Source organism: Tupaia chinensis, unplaced genomic scaffold (assembly GCF_000334495.1).
Source record: "Tupaia chinensis unplaced genomic scaffold, TupChi_1.0 Scaffold000605_1, whole genome shotgun sequence".
NCBI lineage: Eukaryota > Metazoa > Chordata > Mammalia > Scandentia > Tupaiidae > Tupaia > Tupaia belangeri.
This window is the reverse complement of record NW_006160123.1, coordinates 432,841-456,826: the sequence shown is the minus strand read 5'-3', so window position 1 is coordinate 456,826 and position 23,986 is coordinate 432,841. Positions and strand designations below refer to the sequence as shown.

At 40.0% G+C, this 23,986-nt stretch overlaps 1 protein-coding gene across 4 annotated transcripts in view; it reads right to left on the bottom strand.

The window, feature by feature from the left end:
• Positions 1–1,393: 1,393 nt before the first annotated feature.
• UBR1 (ubiquitin protein ligase E3 component n-recognin 1) overlaps positions 1,394–23,986 on the bottom strand; it is a 162,010-nt gene continuing 139,417 nt past the window's right edge. Inside the window, exons 40-47 of one of the 4 annotated variants that reach the window (XM_006158632.3) lie at positions 19,275–19,362; positions 18,578–18,711; positions 16,311–16,419; positions 14,631–14,687; positions 11,543–11,620; positions 6,089–6,259; positions 4,056–4,157; positions 1,394–1,610 (exon numbers count right to left, since the gene is read on the bottom strand). In XM_006158632.3, the coding sequence (XP_006158694.1) occupies positions 1,469–1,610; positions 4,056–4,157; positions 6,089–6,259; positions 11,543–11,620; positions 14,631–14,687; positions 16,311–16,419; positions 18,578–18,711; positions 19,275–19,362 (881 nt within the window). In that variant the 3' untranslated portion in view covers positions 1,394–1,468. Of the gene's footprint in view, positions 1,611–4,055; positions 4,158–5,125; positions 5,775–6,088; positions 6,260–11,542; positions 11,621–14,630; positions 14,688–14,944; positions 15,288–16,310; positions 16,420–18,577; positions 18,712–19,274; positions 19,377–23,986 lie in introns of those variants that run through there. The other 3 variants (XM_027775784.1, XM_027775785.1, XM_027775786.1) reach the window with 3 other exon arrangements.

Here is a 23,986-nt window from a genome sequence, read left to right as displayed (position 1 = left end):
AATCCACTTTTCTTTAAAAGTATCAAAAAAAATAGAGCCCCAAGTGTGTATCATTAATCACTTAACAAATCTATTTTTGCTTGCCTGCCTTTGCTGAGCAAAAAGAGGGGAAAACACTTACACATGTAAATAAGACAGTAGTAGCCAAAGGCAAACAAAATAAGGTACAGTTTTTGAATGTATCTTTCAAACTTCTAATATTACCCTCAAGGCAACAGAAGCTAAATGGAAGGTTTCAATGTATCTCCTGTGTGTTATTTTATATCACAAGTTCTTGGTATACAAAGCTAAAGCCAAGAACCAAGAAGTCTGCACAGATTTGGGAGAGCCATATAACTGATGGACAAGATGGTTGCTCAAACACAGTTGTTTGTAACAGACACAGACTCATGATCACAAGGCTTTTTGGTTATTTGTACTAGTTGTAAAACCAGAGCAGGAAAAGGTTGCACACAGATAACAAATTAAGGATTTGTCTTTTACAGAGAAGATTGCAGAATTGGCTTAAATCTGATTGTTCCAATTTACAGTTATGTTCCATTGATTGGGGGAATATTCTGATCTTCATTCTACAAATAGTTTGCCAGAACCACAACAGGTTTCTGAGAATCAATTAGGATGGTGCCACAATTGAGAATTTGGCAGTCTCACTGTGGAAACCTCCCTCTGAAAAATGAAAAGCGTAATTTCAAAACTCAACAAAGCTACTTACTGTCAGAGGTGAAGATTACAGGCTCATTATATCATCAGGAATGAATAAGAATACATTATCCTTAACTTTTCTGTAGGTCTACAGTAGGGAAAAAGCTTTTTCTACACTGGCAGAAATCATACTCTGCCCATACAGAGGTTTAGATTATTTTTGGCTAAAGCAGCAGGTGGCACATCAGGAGTACTTCCTTAAAAGAGAAATCATTTTAAAAATTTACTTTTTAAAATCTTCCTTAACTGAAGTATACTGCATGGTGTTTACAATTCGTCTTTAGTTGTAAAGAAGACTATCATAGTATTAGAATCTTGTCAGTGATCCAATGGTGGCTGAACTAAATGTAGGGGGAAAACATCAAATATGAAATTGTAAATGAGTTAACTGATATACAAAAATGTCCACAATTGCTTGATGTAACTTAATTTACCAGGTAGATGAAATGAATTGAAATGAAATGGGACAGATTAAGAAGAAAATGAGTTTCCTGGAAATATTAACAAAATCAGACACTTGGGATGAACAAATATTTCTTTAGTGTTCTAGAACATAAAACAGATTAATCTATGTCCTGTTCTCCCTTGAAGCATATGATTGCTAACTGAAAACAATATTCCACTAAGGAACATTATATCAATGTACATGAATCTGGACACGGAGCAAAAGATCCTCACTTCCCCAGCCCTCTGAAAGGTCTCCACAACTGTGAGTCAGTCTTTATTACCACTGTCATTTGTGATTGTCTTGAGGCAGAGGTGGGGCTCACAATAACTGCCAGTTGAATCCAAATAACATCTGATTAGTTTCCTGGCTCCTAGCGATCTCTTCTATAATGCAGTGCTGCTGCCAGACCAAATGGAGCTTCCGATACCGCTCACGAGATAAATGAAGGGGGTTGCCTCTCCTTCAGGAAAAACAACAACAACATATAAATTTCAATCAATAACTGCCACTTTTTTACTGTCTAAATTAGTATGCACTCTTGATGTTTCTGGAACTAGGAGGAGTAACCAGGACAGAGTCTAAAGAGGAGTAGCTTCCTGTCACTGTCGACCAGTAAGGACTTGACAGGTTACTCAAGTTAATGAAGCAGACATTTGCTCTTCGACTCTTCAGAACACAGGTCAAGTATACCATGGGTATTACGAGACCCCGTTTAAATGGACAGGGAGGCTTATAACTTGAAGCAGCACTACTCTTCTTTGGATGATTAGACCAAACAGGGTACTAGTAGCTTTTTGGCCTCACACAGCTTATCCAGCTTCTATTTATGATTTTTTATAATAAAGGTTAGGTCTGAGGTATAACGGTAAGCCTTCAAATTATATTCTGCTACTAAGAAATATTTGGTTATAACTGTCCTTATGATACAACAAACTTGTGGGTGATTAGCAAATACTTAAATAATCTACACTTCAGTCTAAGGGATGCACAGTTTGTAAGACTTAACAGCTACTCCAAAATGACTGAAGTTGGCTGTTATCAATAATGGAGATCTGTGAGAGCCTCATTTCTTAAAGCATTCAAGTATCTCAGCTGGTTGGGAACTTTCAAATTGCTTAATTTTAAAATTCTGCTTCTTTGTATCTTTCTGGAACAATTCAGATTGTTCCAGTCATTAATTACTTACATTTTTCTTCCTAAACCTAAAGACAGGTCAAATGCCAAAACAATAAAAATGGATCTTTTTATGATCTTAAGGTCTTAAGCTTGAACACTATTTTAAAAGAATATAATTTAAGTGAAATAAAAAGAATTTACTGTAAAGGGATCTAATCTCTATCTATATGTACTTTGGGGGCCATTTTTAGAGTGGTCTTTTACCTCCTCATTCTCAGGTTCCCAGAGTAGAACCCCAGTTCCTACCACTGGGAAGGGCACAGGAAAATTTAGGATTCTAGATATTTAGCTAAGGCTCAGAAGCAAAGAGGGCTGACAGAGCCTGCTAATTCAAATTTTCAAGTCTTGCAATGGAAACAACGAATATCTACTCTAAACCAAACTCTCCTCACAAGATACTACAGATTTTTCCTTTTGGATCAATGTTAAAACTTCAAATTCTGAAGAAAGGTTGATTAAAATAACAGAACATTCAAAAGCTAGGATGACTGATATCTTTAAAAATTTTGGAGAAGTGAGGCCAGCAGGTGGCGTAGTAGTTAAGGTGCTGAACTCCCACATGGCCAACTCAGTTTGAGTCCTGGACCCAACGGCTTGAAACTTATGCTGGTGCATGTGCACCTAAATATCCTAAGAGATGGAGGAGAAGGGACTATGGCATGGCCATCTGCCATGGTGGGGGTGATTTTTCACTTTCTCTCTGTCTCTCCAGTGAGTGCATGCACTCTATAGCAAAAATCTCTCAAAAAAAATTTTTTTTGGAGTATTTTCTTCAAATTTTGGAGAATCACAAACTTAGTAAAAATTATGTGCTACATTTAAGATGGCATCATATATATATTATTTAATTTGCAGCTATTTATAATATCTCTCAATATTTAGCCCTGGCTTTTTTTTTTTTTTCTTTTTTTCATTGTTATTTAGGACCAGTAGGTGGAGTTAAAGAACTGGACTCCCACTTAGTCCACCCCATTTCGAGTCCTGGACCCAGCAGCTTGAAAGTCAAGTGAGGCACATGTGCATGCATGCCCCAAATCCTGAAAGAACGAATGAGAAGGGATGGTGGTGTACCAACCTCCCTGGGGGGTGATTCCTAGCTTTCTCTCTCTCTAGCAAGCACATGTGCCTTATAGAAAATTTTCACTTAAAAAAAAAATTACTTTTTTGTTGGGGGGGGGGCGACGAGGGTTTTTGCTATAGGGCGCGTGCGCTCGCCAGACAGAGAGAGACAGAGAGAAATCACCCCCCAGGGGGGATGGCCATGCCGCAATCCCTTCTCCTCCATTCTCCTCTTGGAATCTTGGGCACGCACGCACAAGCGCCTGATGTGATTTTTAAGCTACCAGGTCCAGGACACGAACCGCGGTCGACTACATGGAAGTCCAGCAACATAGCCATTACGCTAACTGCTGGTCCCCCCAAAATATTACTTTTAAAAATTATTATTACTATTTTTAAAAAATGTGTTACAGAGTACATGTACTAACCAGAGAGAGAGGCAGAGAGAGAGGAGGAGGGAAAGAAAAAATGAGAAAGCAGCCTCCAAGTCCAGGACTCAAGTTGCGGTTGGCTACATGAGAGTCCAGTGTCTTAACCACTATGCCATGTACTGGCCCCCTCAGCTTTTGTTTTTAAGAAACTATTACTACTCACATATAATAATGTGACTGAACTAAAACAAGTATGAAAGAGAACTGATTGACATCTTTCCATTAAAATAAAATCTTACTTCAGGCCAGGGTCTGTTTCTCCATATTCATCCAAATAGGGGGAGGGATAGGCACAGCCTCTGGCTTTGCCCTCAACCAGGACCACTCTGCATTCTCTGATTCTGAAAGACAACACAACCAACAGAAAACATAATTGCATGCATGCATACAAATGACAGACACTGCAGCTAAGTCAGTCTTGGAAAAAATATGGCTAATATCTATATAAAGACAACATAAATATAGACAAATACTACTAAATTATGCATTGTCTAAATAAAGAAAAATAGGGCTGGCAGGTGGTGTGGTGGTTGGGGGTGCTGGATTCCCACATGGCTGACTGTGGTTCAAGTCCCGGACCTGGCAGTTTGCTTTCTCTCTTTCCTTTTTTCTCTTTGTCTCTGTCTGGTCAAATTAAAATAATAAATGAAATTAAATAAATGTTTTTTTTTTTTTAAAGAAATATTAAAAAAAAAAAGGAAAATAAATGTTGCTATTTTAACTGAAGCTACAGGAAAAGACCTGTGCCTGTGGATTTCAAATATTAGGATCAGTAATGCTGACAGATCACGGGAGGCTGTCTACTTGAGCCACAGACACCCTGGAATATGGTGCTAGTTGTTTCTATTCTCTTTCTGAACTCACAACCTAGTGTGGAAAAAGCTTAACAGAAGTACAGAAATTCAACAGCTTCAGACAGATACAATGTCAACTAGTGCGAGGCTCTTCTGGTTAGAGGTAGCCTCTAAGAGTGCAGATGAAAAAGAACCACTGCCACCCTAAGGCACTTGGGATACAAAGAGATACAAACAATGCTTGTGTACGTGTGCACGGAGGGGGTAAGTACTATAGAGAAATTATAAAGTAAACAGAACTGTGCAGGTTCCCTAGAGAAAAGTAGATGTTTGGGTTTGACTTGGTGCTGGATTCCCACATGGCTGACTGTGGTTCAAGTCCCGGACCTGGCAGTTTGCTTTCTCTCTTTCCTTTTTTCTCTTTGTCTCTGTCTGGTCAAATTAAAATAATAAATGAAATTAAATAAATGTTTTTTTTTTTTTAAAGAAATATTAAAAAAAAAAAGGAAAATAAATGTTGCTATTTTAACTGAAGCTACAGGAAAAGACCTGTGCCTGTGGATTTCAAATATTAGGATCAGTAATGCTGACAGATCACGGGAGGCTGTCTACTTGAGCCACAGACACCCTGGAATATGGTGCTAGTTGTTTCTATTCTCTTTCTGAACTCACAACCTAGTGTGGAAAAAGCTTAACAGAAGTACAGAAATTCAACAGCTTCAGACAGATACAATGTCAACTAGTGCGAGGCTCTTCTGGTTAGAGGTAGCCTCTAAGAGTGCAGATGAAAAAGAACCACTGCCACCCTAAGGCACTTGGGATACAAAGAGATACAAACAATGCTTGTGTACGTGTGCACGGAGGGGGTAAGTACTATAGAGAAATTATAAAGTAAACAGAACTGTGCAGGTTCCCTAGAGAAAAGTAGATGTTTGGGTTTGACTTCCTTGCAGTCTTGTTTTTATTTGTTCACAAGATACTTATGAACTATGAGTATCTATTTCACAGTTGGTAAGATATTTGGGTTCATGTAAACAGAAACTACATTCCATGGGGAGAATGAAACAAAAGCACGCACATCCACTTTGATCTCTATTTCTCTCCTTCAGGCAACTTACACTCCTCTTCCATAAATACAAGTGACTTGTTCTATTCAAGCTTTTGCTAAAAGGCCAGGGAAAATGGAGGGTTAATACAGGAAAGGAACAAAATAACATTGAAAAGACAACCTAAAACAATGATTACTTTTTAAGTATACTTTTAAATTAATACAAAATCTATCCTATTGAAAATGTTCTCAAATAATGAAAATATTGAACAGAATCCTACTTTTTTTTTTCACTATTCTATAGTATCTTCTCAAACACAATTTCATACTCTTTGATTACCTATTAATTCACTGTCCCACTATAACGGCCTCCAGATTAGATCATATTCCTTAAGTTCATTATGAAACTTCCAGATTATTCCCTACTCACTTCAGGAAAATGCAGACTCCCGCTCCACAGTGAAGTGCATGAAAAATGCAAGCTCCAACCTCTTCCCCATTCACGATTTCTTGGCAGCAAATGTTCTGAGAACATAGTATAGCCCCACAGAAAAGACAGAGGACAGGATGCTTTCGTTCATCATCTGCAGACCGTGGACACCTAAAAAAGGGAGGAAATATTCAGTACAGTGGAAAAACAAACCACACATGCAGTTAGGAATGAAGCGTGCTTCACTGGCCCCTTTCCAGAAAAAAAGTATTTAATTAGTTCATTCTTCTTTTTCTTCTTCTTTTTTTTTTAAAGAGACAGCATGTTGCTATTCTTGGCTGCCCAGGATGGCCCTGAACTCATAGTCCTCCTGCCTTAGTTTCTTGAGTAGCTAGGATTACAGGTGTGTGCCATTGTACCAAACTTTGATACTCTTTAACACTTTCCATAAGAGGACTTATCAAAAAATCTTCAATTAACTCATAGTAAGCAAGTCTATTATTAAATATATGGTGTCCTGATAATTCTCATGAAGTATGGTAGTTAAATAATAATATCTTGAGACTGAAGTTCATTTACGGAATCCAGTCTTCATCTAACATGACCGATTTTTTTGGTCAACTGCCTCCCTGGTATTGGTTTAGTCAAGCTGTGCCCTCAATGTTGGAAAAAACACGATCTTGTAGGCATGTAATGACTTTTTAAAAAGAGTTTTTTGCCTTAGGGTGTGTGTGCTCACCAGAGAGAGAGAAAGAGAGACAGTGAGATGGAAAGTAAGAAATCATCCCCACCTCCAGAGGGGATGGCCATGGTGGAATCCCTTCTCCTCCTGGGATCTTAGGAATGGACACACATACTCCCAGTGTGATTTTCAAGTCACCAAGTCCAGGACATGAGCCATGGCTGGCCATGTGGGAGTCCAGCAACATTATCACTATACCACCTGCTGACTCCTCACAATTTTTAAAAAATTATATTTTGCATTAAGAGTCCAAATGTAGGGCTAGCCTTTGGTGTGGTGGTTAAGGTAGTTGGATCGCACATGACTGACTGTATGTTTGAGTCCTGGACCTGGCAGCTTTAGAAACATGTGCATGTGTGACTAAAATCCCGAAAAGAGGGAGAAATGGAGGAGACAGAATTGTGGTGTGAGCATTCCTTCTGGGGGGTGCTTTCTCACCGCCCGCCCCCACACACTTTCTTTTCCTCTCTGGCAAAATTAAAAAACAAAACAAAACAAAAATCAACAACAAAACCCCAAACAGAGTCTAGAGCCAGCAAGTAGAAGGGTCTTAAGGCACTGGATCCCACATGGCTGACGTGTGGTTTTAGTTCTGAATCCAGAAGCTTGAAAGTCATGCTGGTCATAAAGTCACACCAAAAATCTCCTCTTGGGGTATTCTGGGCATGTGCCCGAAATCCCAAGAGGAGATGGGACCGTGGTGTGGAGGGGTGGTGATTCTGCACATTCTCTTACTCTCTCTGGTGAGTACATGCGCCCTACAGTAAAAACAAAGAACACAAATCAATGCAATCTAAATGTATTCCCCCCCCATATTTCTTTGAAATATCGAGATCTTTAGGGTAAAAATGAGAGAGGATAGTCTTGAATCAACGTACCCTTTTTACCTGGGAATCACACCAAATCTTAGAAAAAAAGTGACAGAGTGAGTTGGCTTGTTTGAACCAAGTAGTACTTTGTGATGACCATTTTACAGAGTGGTACGCTGGAGCCTTGTTACAAAAGGGGAAAAGGGTTAGCTTTTATTATAAAAAGGAGTTTCCCACACTCCTCTTATCTCTGCTGTATAGGGAACACTATGGAAAACATCAAGAATTCCTTAATTTGGGAGGCAACAGCTCTTATAATGACTCCTTGGAATTCCTTAAATTGGGCAGTAAAAAATAAATGTAGCCAAAAGAATGATCCAACTAGGCCCACACTGAGGTCATAATAAAGAACAATTTCCATCAGAGTACTGACAGTTTCTTCTCTGATTCCCACATTCTTAGGTAAGATGAAAAAACAAAACAAAACAAAACAAAACAAAACAAAAATTGACTACAGAGGAGCAGAGGGATGCTGTGCATAGGCATTCCATTCCTGTTCCTTGCAGATGAAGAGAGGCTAGTTTCAATTCTTGGAGCAGGTGGTATTCCAGAACGTACAGCCCCTTTTGGATAAAGTGAACATCTTCTTTTATTTTTTTAAGTAACTATTTTATTTAACTTTATTTATTTTAATTTAACCAGAGATGGACAGAGAGAGAGAGAGAGAAAGTGAGAAAGCAAGCTGCCAGGTCTGGGACTTGAACCACAGTCGGCCACGTGGGAATCAGTGTCCTTTAACCACCATGCCACCTAAGTGAACATCTTTTTTCATTTTCATGCAGGATAGCTGAATCTGGGTCCCTGGCCATCCCACAGAAAAAAAGAGCAGAGGGTGCCTAAAGTACAATTACTGAGCAGTCACCTTTCGATCCTAGAGGTGGTTTTGGTCTTAATGAAAACTGATGATGGCGATAAAACTGGAAGAGATCACAGGGTTTATTCTCACACTTATTTGAAACCCCTAAGTAGTAATATAATCCAGGAGGATCTCTACTGTGATTATACATCAACATTCTTCTCAGATTCTCCTAAGGGCCAACAACCTGATACATTTTAATAACTGGAAAATAATACCTGTTCCTTGGACTTCCATGGTAGCAACGCAGCCCTAAGGTTAGGAGAATCACTGAGTTTAGAGCTAGACACAGTCTTTGAAATGATCTAACTACTTTCGAAGGGTGAGAGGTAAAATGACTCAACTTCTGGATGGCTGGCTGACCAACAACGGAGCTAGAAAAGTGAGGTTGGGGTCAGCAGATGGTGTGGAGGTTAAGGTCCTGGACTCCCCCATGGCCGACTACAGTTCATGTTCCAGACCTGGTGACTTGCTTTCTCACTTTCCCTCTCTCTGTGTCTCACTCTGGTGAGCACACGTGCCATATAGCAAATTTAAAAAATAATAATAAATAAAATAAAATAAATAGATGAGGTCAATTTTATTTGGGAACAGAGGCTGGAGTCTGGGACAGTCTTGGCTTCATAGCTTAAGGCAATCAGTAACAACAACTTCTTGTACAGGATTTGACTTTCAGGCTGCTGAAATTCTCATATTTAATTATAAATTACTGCCTTTTAAAAAAAAAATTAATTTGACAAAGGGTGCATGTACCAGCTGAAGACAGAGAAAGAGAAAGTTAGAAAGCAACCCTCCCTCCCCCCACCACTGCTCCATGGCAGGTAGTCATGCCACAATCTCTTTTCTTCCATGTTTCCCTTTTCTGGGTATTCTGGGTACATATACACCAGTACATGGAGTGTTTCTCAAGCTCCCAAGTCTGGGATTCAAACCACACAGTTGGTCATGTGGTATCCAGCCACCTTAACCACAACACAACCAGCTGGTTGTTATTGCCAAATTTTTTTTTTAAAGAATTTTATGTATGTATGTATGTATGTATATATATAAGTTTTCATGTGAGTTTTGCCAGAGAAAGAGAGAGAGAGAAAGGGAGGGAAGGAGGGAAGGAGAGAGAGAGAGAGAACGCAAGCTCACCAGCCTCCAGGTCTGGGACTTGAATCGTGGTTGGTATTTGGGAATTCCAGTGCCTTAACCACCATGCCACCTGCTGGCCCCTTGTTACTGCTAATTTAATGTCATCATTACCAATTTGGTTTGGTACAAAGTGATGTGATGCCACCTGAGTATCCACATAATTGTACAATTATATGGATTGGGCCTATTATTTTCAAGACACGAGGGAACCAGCAGTTAGCGTAATGGCTATGTCGCTGGACTCTCACAGAGTTGACCGCGGTTTGCGTCCCGGACCCGGTGGCTTGAAACTCACGCTGGGCGCGTGTGCGTGCGTGCCCAAGATCCCTAGAGGAGAATGGAGGAGAAGGGATTGTGGCGTGACCATCCCCCCTGGGGGGTGATTTCTCGCTTTCTGTCTCTATGTCTCTCTCTGTCTGGCGAGTGCACGCGCCATATAGTGAAAATCTCTCCAAAAAAAAAAGACATGACACACTGTAATTCAAATATGAAATATTCACAAACCAATGGCTAATGCAGATGTGAATGTAACTTCTCCATTCAGTGATACTTCATCGGTGGTATGCTGCTTATGAATTTGTGCTATTCAAATAATTTATATCATATTATAACAAGGTAAGTGTAATAAAATAAAAGCTTATTTTTAACTTTATAGGACATTACATTATCTCACAGAATCACATTATACATTTATGTTTTTCTCTTATAAAAGCATTAAACTATTTTGGACTAAAACAGCCATTGTACTCCCACACTTGAATTCCTATGATAAGCTGAAATCGCACGATAGGCTGTTTTTCTGAGCTGGTTGCTAAGTTACAGCCAATCACAGCAGCTAGGCTTCAATCAATCAGACATCCCATCCTCTAAACAGAGTCAATACAGACAAACTTCAAAATGTAACCAGTGATTTCCCTATGGCACGCCCTTGCTTATGTTGTTTGTACACTTTTCCTCTCACTGCACAAGTCACTTTTTTTTTTAAAGAATTATTTATTTATTTCCATTTGTTATTGCTATTTTTTTCTTTATTTGATGAGAGAGAGAGAGGGGAGAGAGAGAGAGAGGGAGAAAGGGAAAGTGAGAAAGCAAGCCACCAGGTCCAGGACTTGATCCATGGTTGGCCATGTGGAAACCCAGCACCCTTATCCACCACACCACCTGCTGGCCCCATACAAGCCACTTTTTTGTTCCATTGACTTAAATGCTGAGTTGACCAAAGGGCTGGCTGGAGTTGTCTGGAAGCCAGGTATAACTACCCATTTAAATCATATTAAGATTTGCTCTATTAAACCTTTATTTAACTGGTTTGTTTACTTTTCTTTGAACAAAAGTAACAGGTAATTTGTTCCTAGTGTAATTAATGAGTGTAATCTAACTTCACAAGTAATGTTCACCAGTCTGCTACCAACCAATATTTTCCCCATTCAAGTGGTCAGTGAAAGGGAAAAGAGAGACAAGAACAAAGTTTGAGAACCACTGCTTTAGTGGTTCTGAGCCTGGAGAAAGACACAGGGCCAAAAAAACCCTAGGGGTATAGGAATATACTTTTCTCTCCAGGGTCCAGGCTTGAACTGGAGTGCTATTATCTGTTTTGCTATTATAATTGTCTTCTACATAAGTTTTCTTTGAGGAAAAAAAAAAAAGGTTTCATGGTTTAAAAAGATTGAGGAACTACATTATAGAAAATAGAAATTGGTCCCTCTAATGAAACAACTACTGAGCTAGCAAGAAATATCCAAAGCAAAACACAAACACACAGACACACGCACGCACGCACGCGTGCGCGCGCACCCACACACACACACACACACACGCACACACACACAGACACAGGCATGTCTTCTTACCTGAAATGAGAAGCTTGATTTAGGAGGCAGCTATAGTCATCAGGAAGCTCTATCAAACTATTTCTTTTCCTAGGGTACCTAGAAATAAAAATTTAAAAGGAATTTTATGAGTAAATATTTCCAGATCAAAAATGAACCCAGGCAATAGAAGAATGTCTTAAAAATAACAAAAGGACCCATCTACTTGCAACCCAAAGTACGATAATTTTCATTGTTAACTAACCCAAACTTCTCAGCCTCTTATTCTGAACCTTCCATCAGCTGGCTTCCTTTCCAAATTCAATTGCTTCTATTTCCTACACCTAAATTTTCCAGCCACACTTCTAGACTGTGAAGGATGGTACGTAAAGTAAGGTTCAGAACAGTTTTTGAAATCAAACAGACCTTGATAAAAACCCTCAATTTGCTAAATTTCCAAACCTAAGCCTGCATTTCCTTGTATATAAACCAGGATTGAATATATTATACTTCACCACTCACGAGCACACTATCAATTAAGTAATAGATTGAAATAGGGGTGGGGGAGAGACAGACAGACAGACATTATCTTAAATAAACTCATCGGTTAAAGACTCATACTGATTTTAAAAATGTAACATCTGAATAACTGTATCACAGAAACTCACAGACCTGGTGAAGACTAAATGAGATACTGATGGAGAACACAATATACTGATACTTGATACGTTCTGGCAAATGTTATTCGGTTCACCCTAATAGATACAATAAAAGCCTCTCTTACATGCCTTGGTGAAGATCATCTCAGCAACATAAAAGCCTCTCTTCACATCCCAATCAATTTAAATTTTGTAATTTTTTTCATATTCAGCTTAAAATGATCTACTCAAGACTTTGCCTCATTAAGAATCTTTTTCCTTAAAAATTTTTTTTGAGAGAGATTTTTGCTATAGGGCATATGTGCTCACTAGAGACAGAGAGACAGAGGGACAAAAAGTGGGAAATCACACTCCAGGGGAGATGGCCCCACCAAAATCCCTTCTCTTCTATTCTCCTCTTGGGATTTTGGGCACACACACATGTACCTGGTGTGTTTCAAGCCACCAGGTCTGGGAGTCAAACTGTGGTCGACTACATGGGAGTTCAGCAATGTAACCATTACACCATCTGCTAGTCCCATTTCTCCTTAAATTTCTCTACCATTAATGGTATTATTTCATACGTTATTATACTTTCCCGTAATAACATCCTGAGTTTTATGTATGTTAACTACAGTATCCATGACCAAAAGCTGTTTATGTTAGCTCCTTTCAATCTCCCAGAATATTTGAGTACCTCGCTAAGGAAACAGAGATTATCTAAAAGGGACATCATGACTTAAAGGAATAATTTTATGAGATTAACAGTCCATAAACATATCTTCGTATCTTAAACTTTCCTTCTCCTTCCACCCAAGATTTTTTTCCATGGTTGTGTGAATATTGCTGTATGTGAGCACAGGAGCTGGGTCTATTACCATAACATCACTAATGTTGGGTTACAGAGAAAACTGCAAATGCACATTTATAGTGGAGGTGAAATGAGTTCAAGGGTTGAGACATAAGAAAAGGAGGCAAATGTCTATGTCTCACAATTTTTGCTGCTTCCCCAGGACCAGCAGATGGCGTAATGGTTATGTCGCTGGACTCCCATGTAGTCGACCACAGTTCGAGTCCCGAACCTGGTGGCTTAAACTCACGCCGGCCGTGTGTGTGTGTGTGTGTGTGTGTGTGCCCAAGGTCCTGAGAGGAGAAGGGAGAAGGAATTGCGGCATGGTCATCCCCCTGGGGAGTGACTTCTTGCCTTCTGTCTCTGTTTTCTCTCTGTCTTTCCGGTGAGCACATGCGCCCTATAGCAAAAACCTCTCAAAAAAACACTTTTTGCTCCTTTTACCTATAGAAAAAAAGTCTAGTATCTTTTTTGAAGAATTTTTTATTTAATGTTATTTATTCATTCATTTATTTCAATTTGACAGAGAGAGAGGACAGTGGGAGAGAGAAGGAAAGTGAGAAAGCAAGCCACCAGGTCCAGGACTCGAACCATGGTCGGCCATGTGGGAGTATCCAGCACCTTAACCACCACACCACCCGCTGGTCCCTAGTGTTGGTATTTAAAGCAAGGGGTCTGGGGCCAGCAGGTGGCGTGGTAGTTAAGGGCGCTGGACTCCCACATGGCCAACCACGGTTCAAGTATTGGACCTGGAGGCTTGCTTTCTCTCTCTCTCTCACTCTCTCACTCTGTCCCTCCTTGGTCAAATTAAAATAAATAAAGTTAAATAAAATAATTCTTTAAAAAAAAATAAAGCGAGGGGTCAATTCCTCTCTGTTTATTGATGCAATTCAATTCAAATAAAAATTAGACCCTGTGCATATTACAGGCCAGAATGTAGAGAACATACATAGAAGGTAAATGTGCACTTCTCCTCCTCGTTAAGTTTGCCATTTAGTGATTTAGGGTACTGGCAGATATGCACACATATGTGTACACACACAAATGAGAGGATGTATCAGCACAGACTTCACAGAGAGGTAATATTTGAATTGGTACATCAGAAAGACAGATTTTGATGGAGCCATAATTTTTTTTTGAGAGAGATTTTTGTTATAGGGAGCATGTACTCGCCGAAGAGACAGAGACAGAAAGGAAGAAATCACCCACAAGGGGGGATGCCACGTCACAACCCCTTTTCTTCCGTTCTCCTCTCAGGATCTTGGTAACACATGCACACATGCCCAGCGTGTTTTAAGTCACCAGGTCTGGGATGACCCGCAGTCAGCTACATGGGAATCCAGTGATGTAACCATTATATCATCTGCTGGTCCCGATCAAGCCATAATTTAAAGGAGACAGGAAGGATGAAGAAAAAATTTTGGCGTAGTTTCTAAGCATGTGGACAGGTAAAGCAGGGGAGTAGTTCTATTTATATCTTGTTTTATTTTCAAAGAAAAAAAGTGGTTTAGATAAATACTGTACAGAAAGGTAGGAAACAACATACTGAGAATGAAGAAGGGAGACTAGAAAGAATGCTCAACAAATCAACTGTTAGGAAACACAACTTGTGGTTGGGAAAGGATTAGGGAGTAAAAACAACCTGACCACGGTGCTTTTTTGCTTCAAACAGTTCCGTAAGGTAGGATCTGCACACCACCTGTATAGGAAGCCAAGAGAAAAAGCAAACGGGTCACTACATCCTCAGTGTAGCAATTTTCAGGAGCCGTTTTCTCCGATTCTTGTGTCCCATCTTTCCTGGTTCTCCCTTCCTTATTTATCTTATTCTTGCTCTTTTCCTCTACCTGTCTTCCCTTTTTTTGTGTCTGTTTTTTACTTCCCCTCTCTGGTTAATTTCTTTTTTAAAATGTTTACCAACCAAGGTCTTACTAGGAAAATAGAAAGCCATTCTAAGTATTTAAACAAGAAGGAATTTAATATCAAAATGTTGTAATGAAAGTGATGAAAAGGGCTGAGAAGGCAGTCATGAGACAAAGGCAAAGCAACCTAAAGACTCCCCACCCCCCCAGCTGGAGGAACAAAAGGAAACAGAGGTATTACTGGAACCCAGGGACTAGGGTCACCAGGGATACTGGAATCCCAGTGGACTTGGCTGCTGGGAACTGGAGCCAAAGAGCTTATTTCAGGCTTATCTCTTCTTCTTGGCCTCCAATATCCTGCCAGTGTCTCACTGGCTAAACCCAGGCAGTGGTCAGCTGACAAGGGAGACTGGGAAATATGGCCTGCAGGAGTCACTCCCCTGCAATACAGAGCAGAGAGGGAGGAGAAAAGACTTTGAGGCAAGCAGGGCCAGGTATGGTACAAAGGGCAATGACTTTCTGTTTCAAAGTTTAAATTTTTAGTATTTGACTAAACTAGAATACCAAGTTCAAAACTTATGTACTCTATAAAAGTAAAATTGGTATTAATCTACTGTATTATACTCAACACCAAGTATGATCAATTTTTAAAAACAAGTCAATTTGATCATACTGCAGTTCAGAATCTCATGAGAAATGAGGAAGCAAAGAAAAGAACACAGAGGACCTAGTGCAAAAGAAGGGTGACAAGAGACAGAGATCAACATTTACACAAATACTGACCTGAACACAGACAGAAAAAGACTGATTAAAGGAAAAGATGGGGAGGGGGAAGGAAATGGCAAAGAAGCAAGGAAACTAAAGAAAACCACAGGAGAAATAAGTGAGAGCGACATAGTGAGAACCAATTAGCAAGTGGTAGAAAGTGGTGCACATAAAGATAGAGGAAGGAGACTGCAAGATTAGGAGAGGTAACAGTGAACAGGAAGGCCAGGAAATACTAGGGTAGAAAGAAAGTTTTTCTGAAAGAAGGATATACTTCTCTCTAGGAAATTTAACTCCTATCTGTCATCTACCAAGGGACTTTCCTTCTCTTTTCAGTCACCCTGCTGAGATGCATGCTACCATGTGAGATGTGCTACTGTTTGGATACAGCCCCAATTTGGATTCTTCTGACAACTGTGACTCTGTATCTGCTAAAACATTTCATCCCCTTCCCTGATTTAAAACCAGGATGAGACAGCAGCTGCAGGGAAGATAATGAAGTGAACGGCTGTCAATAGTGAAGTAAGCAGAAATTCTATCTGCCCATGGCTACAGGTCTTATGTGTGTTAATTAGTAATCTCCTATACTTTGCCAACCTTTCAATCAATGCTAATCAATCTAAAACTTAGCAAATAACTGTAAATACAATGTTCAAGCGGTGTAATAACCCAACAATGACATTTTACCCCCACAGTACCTCTGGAGCAAGGGCCTGACAGTGTCCCAATATTCCTGGAAGAGCAGGAACAAATTTGTGGGTAAAGATAGATAGCTACAGAGTGCACCATACTCTCCTTCTGCAGAATCTGTGAGCGAATAAAAACATATTTAATGAACACATTATTCTACCTAGACAATCTGTTAACAGACTTTATTTTATGCTCATTTCTATACTGTCTATATAAAGTAAATAAAAAGGGTATTTCGTGCGCTAAAAAACTGTAGGTGGCAAAAAAAAGAGTTAGTGTTCCTTTTAAAACATAAATCTTGAGTCACACTCCTGATCAGATGCTCCAAAGTTTAATCACCATAATGAAAACATACATAAAATACATAAACAATACAAAGACTTTTCTGTGGCACAATGGCCCTGCCCTGGCAATCTGCCCTGGCTACCTCTTAGACCACATTCTCTTGCTAGCGTCCCTATTCCTTAGGCTTCAGCCACACTCACTGCTGTGCTATATTCTCTGGCTATGTCAAGTGAAGACTTTGTCTTCACTGTTCCTTCTGTTTAGGAGTGCGTTTCCTTCAACTATCTGTCCAGATCAGCCCTATCTCTGATCAAATCTTCCTCACAGAGAAGTGTTTCTTTTTTTTTAATTATGTATTTACCTTTATTTATTCATCATTTATTTTTAATTTGACCAGAGAGAGACACACAGAGAGAGAGAGAAAGTGAGAAGGCAAGCCAGCAGGTCCAGGACTCAAACCGTGGTTGGCCATGTGGGAGTGTCCAGTGCCTTAAACACCATGCCACCTGCTGGTCCCAAGAAGTCTTCTATGACTACCTCAAAGAGTTCCTCATTCTGGCCTCAGCAGTTTCTATTTCTACAACCTCTTTTATTTTTATCTGTAGTAGTTATTACTATTTGACATATAGCATTTACTTATCTGTTTACATTTGATCTCCCAATAAAGGAAAGGACTTTATTTACTGCTGTACTATAGTACCTACTAGATAAATACATGACCTTGTTGTACCTATACTGGCAATTACTTGGGCAATGGCATCCTATTTTATATAGATTCACAACAAACTTAGACCAGATAAAACCTACTGGACTGAGTTCATGATAAGAAGCTAGTAGCCAATAGAGATGCCTGGCTAGTTTATTCACAAAGGACAAAAGGAAGCCTGAGCAATTTTAGTGACTCTTCCAAAATCAGAGAAATATTCTGAATATTTTTGTTTTTAGAGAGATTTTTGTTATGGTGCATGTGTGCTCACCAGAGAGACAGAGACAGAAAGCAAGAAATCACTCCTTGGGGGGATGGCCATGTTGTAATCCCTTCTCCTCCATTCTCCTCTTGGGGTTTTGGGCACGCATCCACACATGGCTGGTGTGAGTTTTCTTTTTTTTTAAATGAGGGCGGTGGAGCCTGTTTAACCATTTTTTAAAGATTTTTTAAATTTGATTTTATTTATTCATTCATTTTAATTTGACCAGAGAGAAAGACAGACAGACAGACAGACAGACAGACACACACACACACACACACACACAGAGAGAGAGAGAGAGAGAGAGAGAGAGAGAGAGATAGAGAGAGAGAGCAAGAAGCAAGCTACCATGGTAGCCAATGTGAGAGAGTCCAGAACCTTAACCACCACACCACCTGCTGGTCCCACCTGGTGTAAGTTTTAAGCTGCCGGATCTGGGACTTGAACTGTGGTCAACTACATGAGAGTCTAACAACATAACCATTATGGCATCTCTTGGTCCCCAAATATTCTGATTTTTACCCAAACAGTCACCAAAGCCTTCTCTACTTTTATCTAGATTTATAATCAAATAAATGAGAAAGAAGAAGACCCTGTTGGTAAATACACAGGGCTTTGGTTGGATATAGCAGATCTTTCCCAATAGCACCTAAATTTTTTAATAATGTTACATGTTCACAATTCATATAACAAAGTACATGGCAAAGTTTTCCTCCCACCTAGACAACTTACTCTAAAGACACTTATATTCTGTGTACAGATATTTTATAAGCTCAAGTACATAAACTGTACATAGGTAGAAGTCAAAAGTAGGTCTTGCCAATTATGAGGCTGATCTGATTTTTTTGTCCCACCTTTCACCTATGCCAGGGCAAGGGCACACATGTTTGGACCAAACACAGGTGAAAAAGGTAGGGCGTAAAAAGTGTTTTTTCCTGCTCTAACTTTGTATTCTTGAACTTGATGGAAGGAACAAATGAAGTCTCCCATTTTCTACTATGTGATTTCATTTTTCTACTTACTGGTGAGCAGTTCTTCAGGTGGAGTTACCCCAAGTAAATAGTGGAAAAACAATGCAGCACAGCGAAGATAAGGAGTGATGCCGTTCTTCAACGAGGCCCACAAATACCAGCCAGGAATAGCACACCCAATACAGCTAAGAGACAACAATTCCGAATAGGACAGAACACTGATCAGACTCCAGATTTTAAACCAGCCCATCAAAAACATACTTAATTTATTACCCATGAAAATTTAAACATTTAAGATAAATTTCTCAACTAGCTAATAGTTTCAAGATTTAAATCTCATAATAATTTCCTAAAGAATACTACAAATCTTGCATCTTACATCATGTAGCTTTTAAAAATTTTTCTTCAGTTTTTGCTATAATGTCATGCACTCGCCAGAGAAAGAGAGAGAGACAGAAAAATTGAGAAATCACCCTCTTAGAGGGATAGCCTCACCTTTTTTTTCCTATTCTCTTCTAGGGATTTTGGGCACACATGAACATGTGCCCATCATGTTTTTCATGCCACTTTGGTCCAGGACTGGTGCAGCCGGCCAAGTGGAATCCAGCTGCCTTAATCTCTGTACCACTCGCTGGCTCTCATAACCAATTTTAAATCATTCAAAAAGTTATACTACTAAAAATGTAAACAAAGACATGGATTATTTAAACAAAACTGCAGTAGGTTGGACTGAGAGACTGCTACTCACCCACTTATATACTGTGAAACTTCTGCAAAGAAAGAAGATGCAGAACGAGCCTCTTCACTGTCTTCTTCAACATGAGCAAGGGGGAGGCCTAAAAAAGAAATTCTGCAAAATGAATTTATAAATTTGCTATTCAATTTACAAATTATATTTCAATTTCATGACTCTAATAAACAATGTTAATTCCACTGAGGTTCTTTCCCTTGTTCTCAATCTAATAGTTGACTCTGAATGTTAAAATTGTTAGGTAGATGCCTGCAGGTGGTGTGGTGGTTATAACACTGGATTCCCACATGGCCAAACGCAGCTTGAGCACTAGACTAGGAGGGTCATGCTGGGCACTTGTGCGTGCATGAGTGCCCAAGATCCCAAGAGGAGAATGGAGGGGAAGAGATTATGGTGTAGCCATCCCTCCTGGGGGTGATTTCTCACTTTCCTGCTCTCTGTCTCTCTCCAGTGCATGCGCCCTGTGCAAAAACCTCAGGAAAAAAAACTGTTAGATAAACTTTACCTGTATATTAACTAGAGAAGCATATGGGGAAGAATCACTAAGCATGTAGAAATTTAACCTCTACAAAGGGTGGGTCCCCCACCTTCAAGCTCAAGTAAAGTACCCCAAAAAAAGAACCTTATGGGGCCATTTTTCTCCGTTGACCCATCCTTAAGAAATCAATTGTAAACCTCTCTGGCACCTGCCAACTCTGCCACTTACATAAAGGTTCTGGGAAAGCCACTTAAGTTATCTGAACTTCAGTCTGTATTAAAATGGAGATAAAATGCCTACCTTGCAGTTTGCTGTGAGGGATGACTATAGCACATTTGAATAGTGCTCTGTTATTTTTTTTTTTTTGGAGAGGTTTTTGCTATAGGGTGCGTGCGCTCACCAGACAGACAGAGAGAGACAGAGAGACAGAAAGTGAGAAATCACCCCCCAGGGGGGATGATCACGCTGCAATCCCTTCTCCTCCGTTCTCCTCTCGGGATCCTGGGCACGCACGCACATGCGCCCGGCATGAGTTTAAGCCACCGGGTCCGGGACGCGAACAGCGGTCAATTACGTGGGAGTCCAGTGACATAGCCATTACGCTAACTGCTGGTTCCCGTGCTCTGTTGTTTTAAAAATGATTTTGCTTATGCATTCATTCATCTGAAACGTCACAAGTAATATTACTCTGAGTAATTTTATCTTAACTAAGATGAATACTACTAGTTTGTTTCATTTTCCAATACTGCTTTAGAAAATACACATTTTTTAAAAAAGAGAGGAAAACATGAGTTTATATTGGTGTTTAAATTTTAACGTAAGAGTTCAATATTTGCTTATGCTTTTTTTTGGCTTGAGGGAAATTTTACATGCAATGAAATGCACAAATACTAAGTGCATCATTTGGTAAGTGTGACAAATGCATCCACTCATGTTAATAAGATTACTGTGTTTTTAAAATCAACAAACCTTGTTTGTTAAAGAAAGAAACCTAGTTTCTTTCTTTCTTTCTTCCATGGAAGCGAGAAAGAGAGGAAATAGCAGCCCTAACAGGTCCTGATGCTGTCACCTGCCCGCATCCTTCAGGCAGCCCTGGAAATGGGCAACCGCTGTGCAGTGTACGGAAGGAGGTCTCTGAACCTGAACCAGGAAACTTTCCCTGCGGGATTGCCAGTGCACCACTGTCTGGGCCCCTAACCTTATTATTACTATCATTATTAGAACAGTTTCATATCCACAGCAAAACTGAACAGAGAGAACAGAGAGCTCCCATATACCCCACCTCCTCCTTGTCTCTACACACGCGCAACCATCTCCACGATCCACACTCAGCACTAGAGTAAACATCTGTTATAATCAATGAGACTACAATGATGCATCTGTCACTCATTCTGTGGGTATGGACAAACATAAGAAAATACATATCTACCATCATAGTATATTTTATTTAAAATTTCAGTAAGAATTTATATATATATTCCATAAAATATGCCTGTATTTGATTATTTTTTCCACATCAAAAATAGGGTAATTAAAATGTAACTAAATGCTTACCAACAATCATGTGTCTGTGTAATATATAAATCTTGTACACATTGACTTCAGATTTTAAATTAATTTTTTTTTGGGGGGGGAGAGGTTTTTTCGCTATAGGGCACGTGCGCTCGCGTGCGCTCGCCAGACAGACAGAAAGCGAGAAGTCACCCCCCAGGGGGGATGGTCATGCCGCAATCCCCTCTCCTCCACTCTCCTCTCGGGATCTTGGGCATGTACACACACGTGCCCGGCGTGCTCATCCACTGGGTCCGGGACGCGAACCGTGGTCGACTATGTGGGAGTCCAGCAACATAGCCATTACGCTAACTGCTGGTTCCCTAAATAAAGTTTTCATAGACTATAATTTATCATTTTTCTTTGCGTTTATTTATGATTATTATTGCTATTATTTTTCAAAAGTTTTTGCTATAGGGCATATGTGCTCAACAAGAGACAGATAAAGAGAGAGAAAGAGAGGGGGAAAGTGAGAAAGCAAGCCACCTAGTCCAGGACTTAAATTGCAGTTGGCCATGTGGGAGTTCAGCCCTTGAGCACCATGTCATCTACTTGCTCCTCTTTTTTTTTTTTTTTTTTTTTTTAAAGAGATATTTTTGCTATAGAGCATCTGTGCTTGTTAGAGAGTGAGAGAGACAGAAAGCAATAAATCACTCCCCAGGGGGATTGCCGTACTGCAATCCCTTCTCCATTTTCCTTTTGGGATTCTGGGAATACATGCACATGTGCCCTGTGTGAATTTCAAGCTACCAGGTCTGGGACTCTAACCATGGTCAACTCCATGGGAGTTCAGTGCCTTAACCACTACACCACTTGCTGGTCCCTATAATTTATGATTTTTTTCAGTTTTTTCTTTTTATTTGCATTATCAAAATACAATTTTGGGGGCCAGCAGGTGGTGTGGTGGTTAAGGGCACTGGACTCCCACACAGCCAACCGCAATTTGAGTCCCAGATCTGGCAGCTTGCCTTCTTACTTTCCCTCTCTCACACTCTGTCCCTCTCTGTTCAAATTAAAAATAAATAAATAAAAATAATTTAAAAATTAAATAAAATAATTTTTTTGGGGGGAAGGTTTTTGCTATAGGGCACGTGTGCTCACCAGAAAGACAGAGATAGAGAGACAGAAAGTGAGAAATCACCACCCGGGGGGATGGCCATGCCACAATCCCTTCTCCTCCATTCTCTTCTTGGGATCTTGGGCATGCATGCACATGCACCTGGTGTGAGTTTAAGTCACTGAGTCCGGGACTCAAACCGCGGTCGACTACATGGGAGTCCAGCAACATAGCCATTACCCAGCTGCTGGTCCCTAAATAAAATAATTCTTTAAAAAATGTAAAATACAACAATTTTGAAAACTTTGGAGGCTAATAATTTTTTTTTTTAAGAAATTTTCACCTAATTTCATTTATTTATTTATTTTATTTTGACCAGAGAGGGACAGAGCGAGAGAGAGGAAGAGAAACAAACCACCAGGTCCAGGACTCAAACCACGGTCAGCCATGTAGGAGTCCAGCACCCTTAGCCACCATGCCATGTGCCAGCCCCTGGTGACTAATACTTTTATTAAGGAAAAAATGAATATCTTTTCTCCATAACTGCAAAATATTTTGTTTTAGATTTACAGATACCACTTAAAATGTTCAAATTTTCCCCCATTATTTTCCAATCATAGTATTTTACAGAATAGTTTCACTGCCTTAAAAATCCTGCGTGCTCTGCCTATTCATCCTTTCCTTTCTCTTAATCCCTGGCAACCATGCATTGTTTTATGGTCTCCATAATTTTGACTTCCCCAGAGTGTCATATATTTGGATTAATATACTATGTAGCCTTTTCAGATTGGCTTTTCACTTAGTAATACGCATTTAAATTTCCTTTGTTTTTTTCATGGCTTGATAGCTAATTTTTTAGTGTTGAATGATATTCCATTGTTTAGATGTACCATAATTTATTCATTCACTTACCCACTAAAGGACATCTTGGTTGCTTCCAAGTTTAGCAATCATGAATAAAGCTGCTATATATAAACATCCATGTCCAGATTTTTGTGTGGACATAATTTTTTTTAAGAGAGATTTTGGGGGCCGCGGGGGGCTCCCCGCCCCTGCGCAGCCGTGCGCAGGGAACGGCCTGGCCCCCACTCCAGGGGCCCCGCTGCCGGGGGCTTCCTGCCTCTCCAGCGCTGAATGGCCCAGAGACCAAAAACAAAGTTGAAGAACTTGCAACTTGAGAAGATGATAAGCTACCAGCCCTGCATTACCTCAGGGGAAAACAAGAACTACTCTGCCATTCTTGAGGAAGCCAGATACCCAAGGACAACTCACACTGCAGATTCCCACAACACCATTCCTGGTAACTACAAGATGACTGCTGTGCCGCATCAGCTGATAATCATCCCTGCGTACCAGAACTGCTTTCCTGAAACTGCATTCCCTGGAGACTCACCTACACTTGTGGATCTGCAGGAGACCCTCCCTTAATCCAACCCTGAGTGGAGTTTATGCTCCCTATTGCCAAAAACTTTATGAGCTGATGGTTGGAACTCGTGGCCTCTCTCCCTTTACTTGTATGTATCACTTTTTCAGTAACTCTTCTGGAAGACAACTGTATATAGCAGGGATATTGTAATGGGAGAGTGAGACAGGGCAGAGGGACAAACATAGGAAAAAAAAATT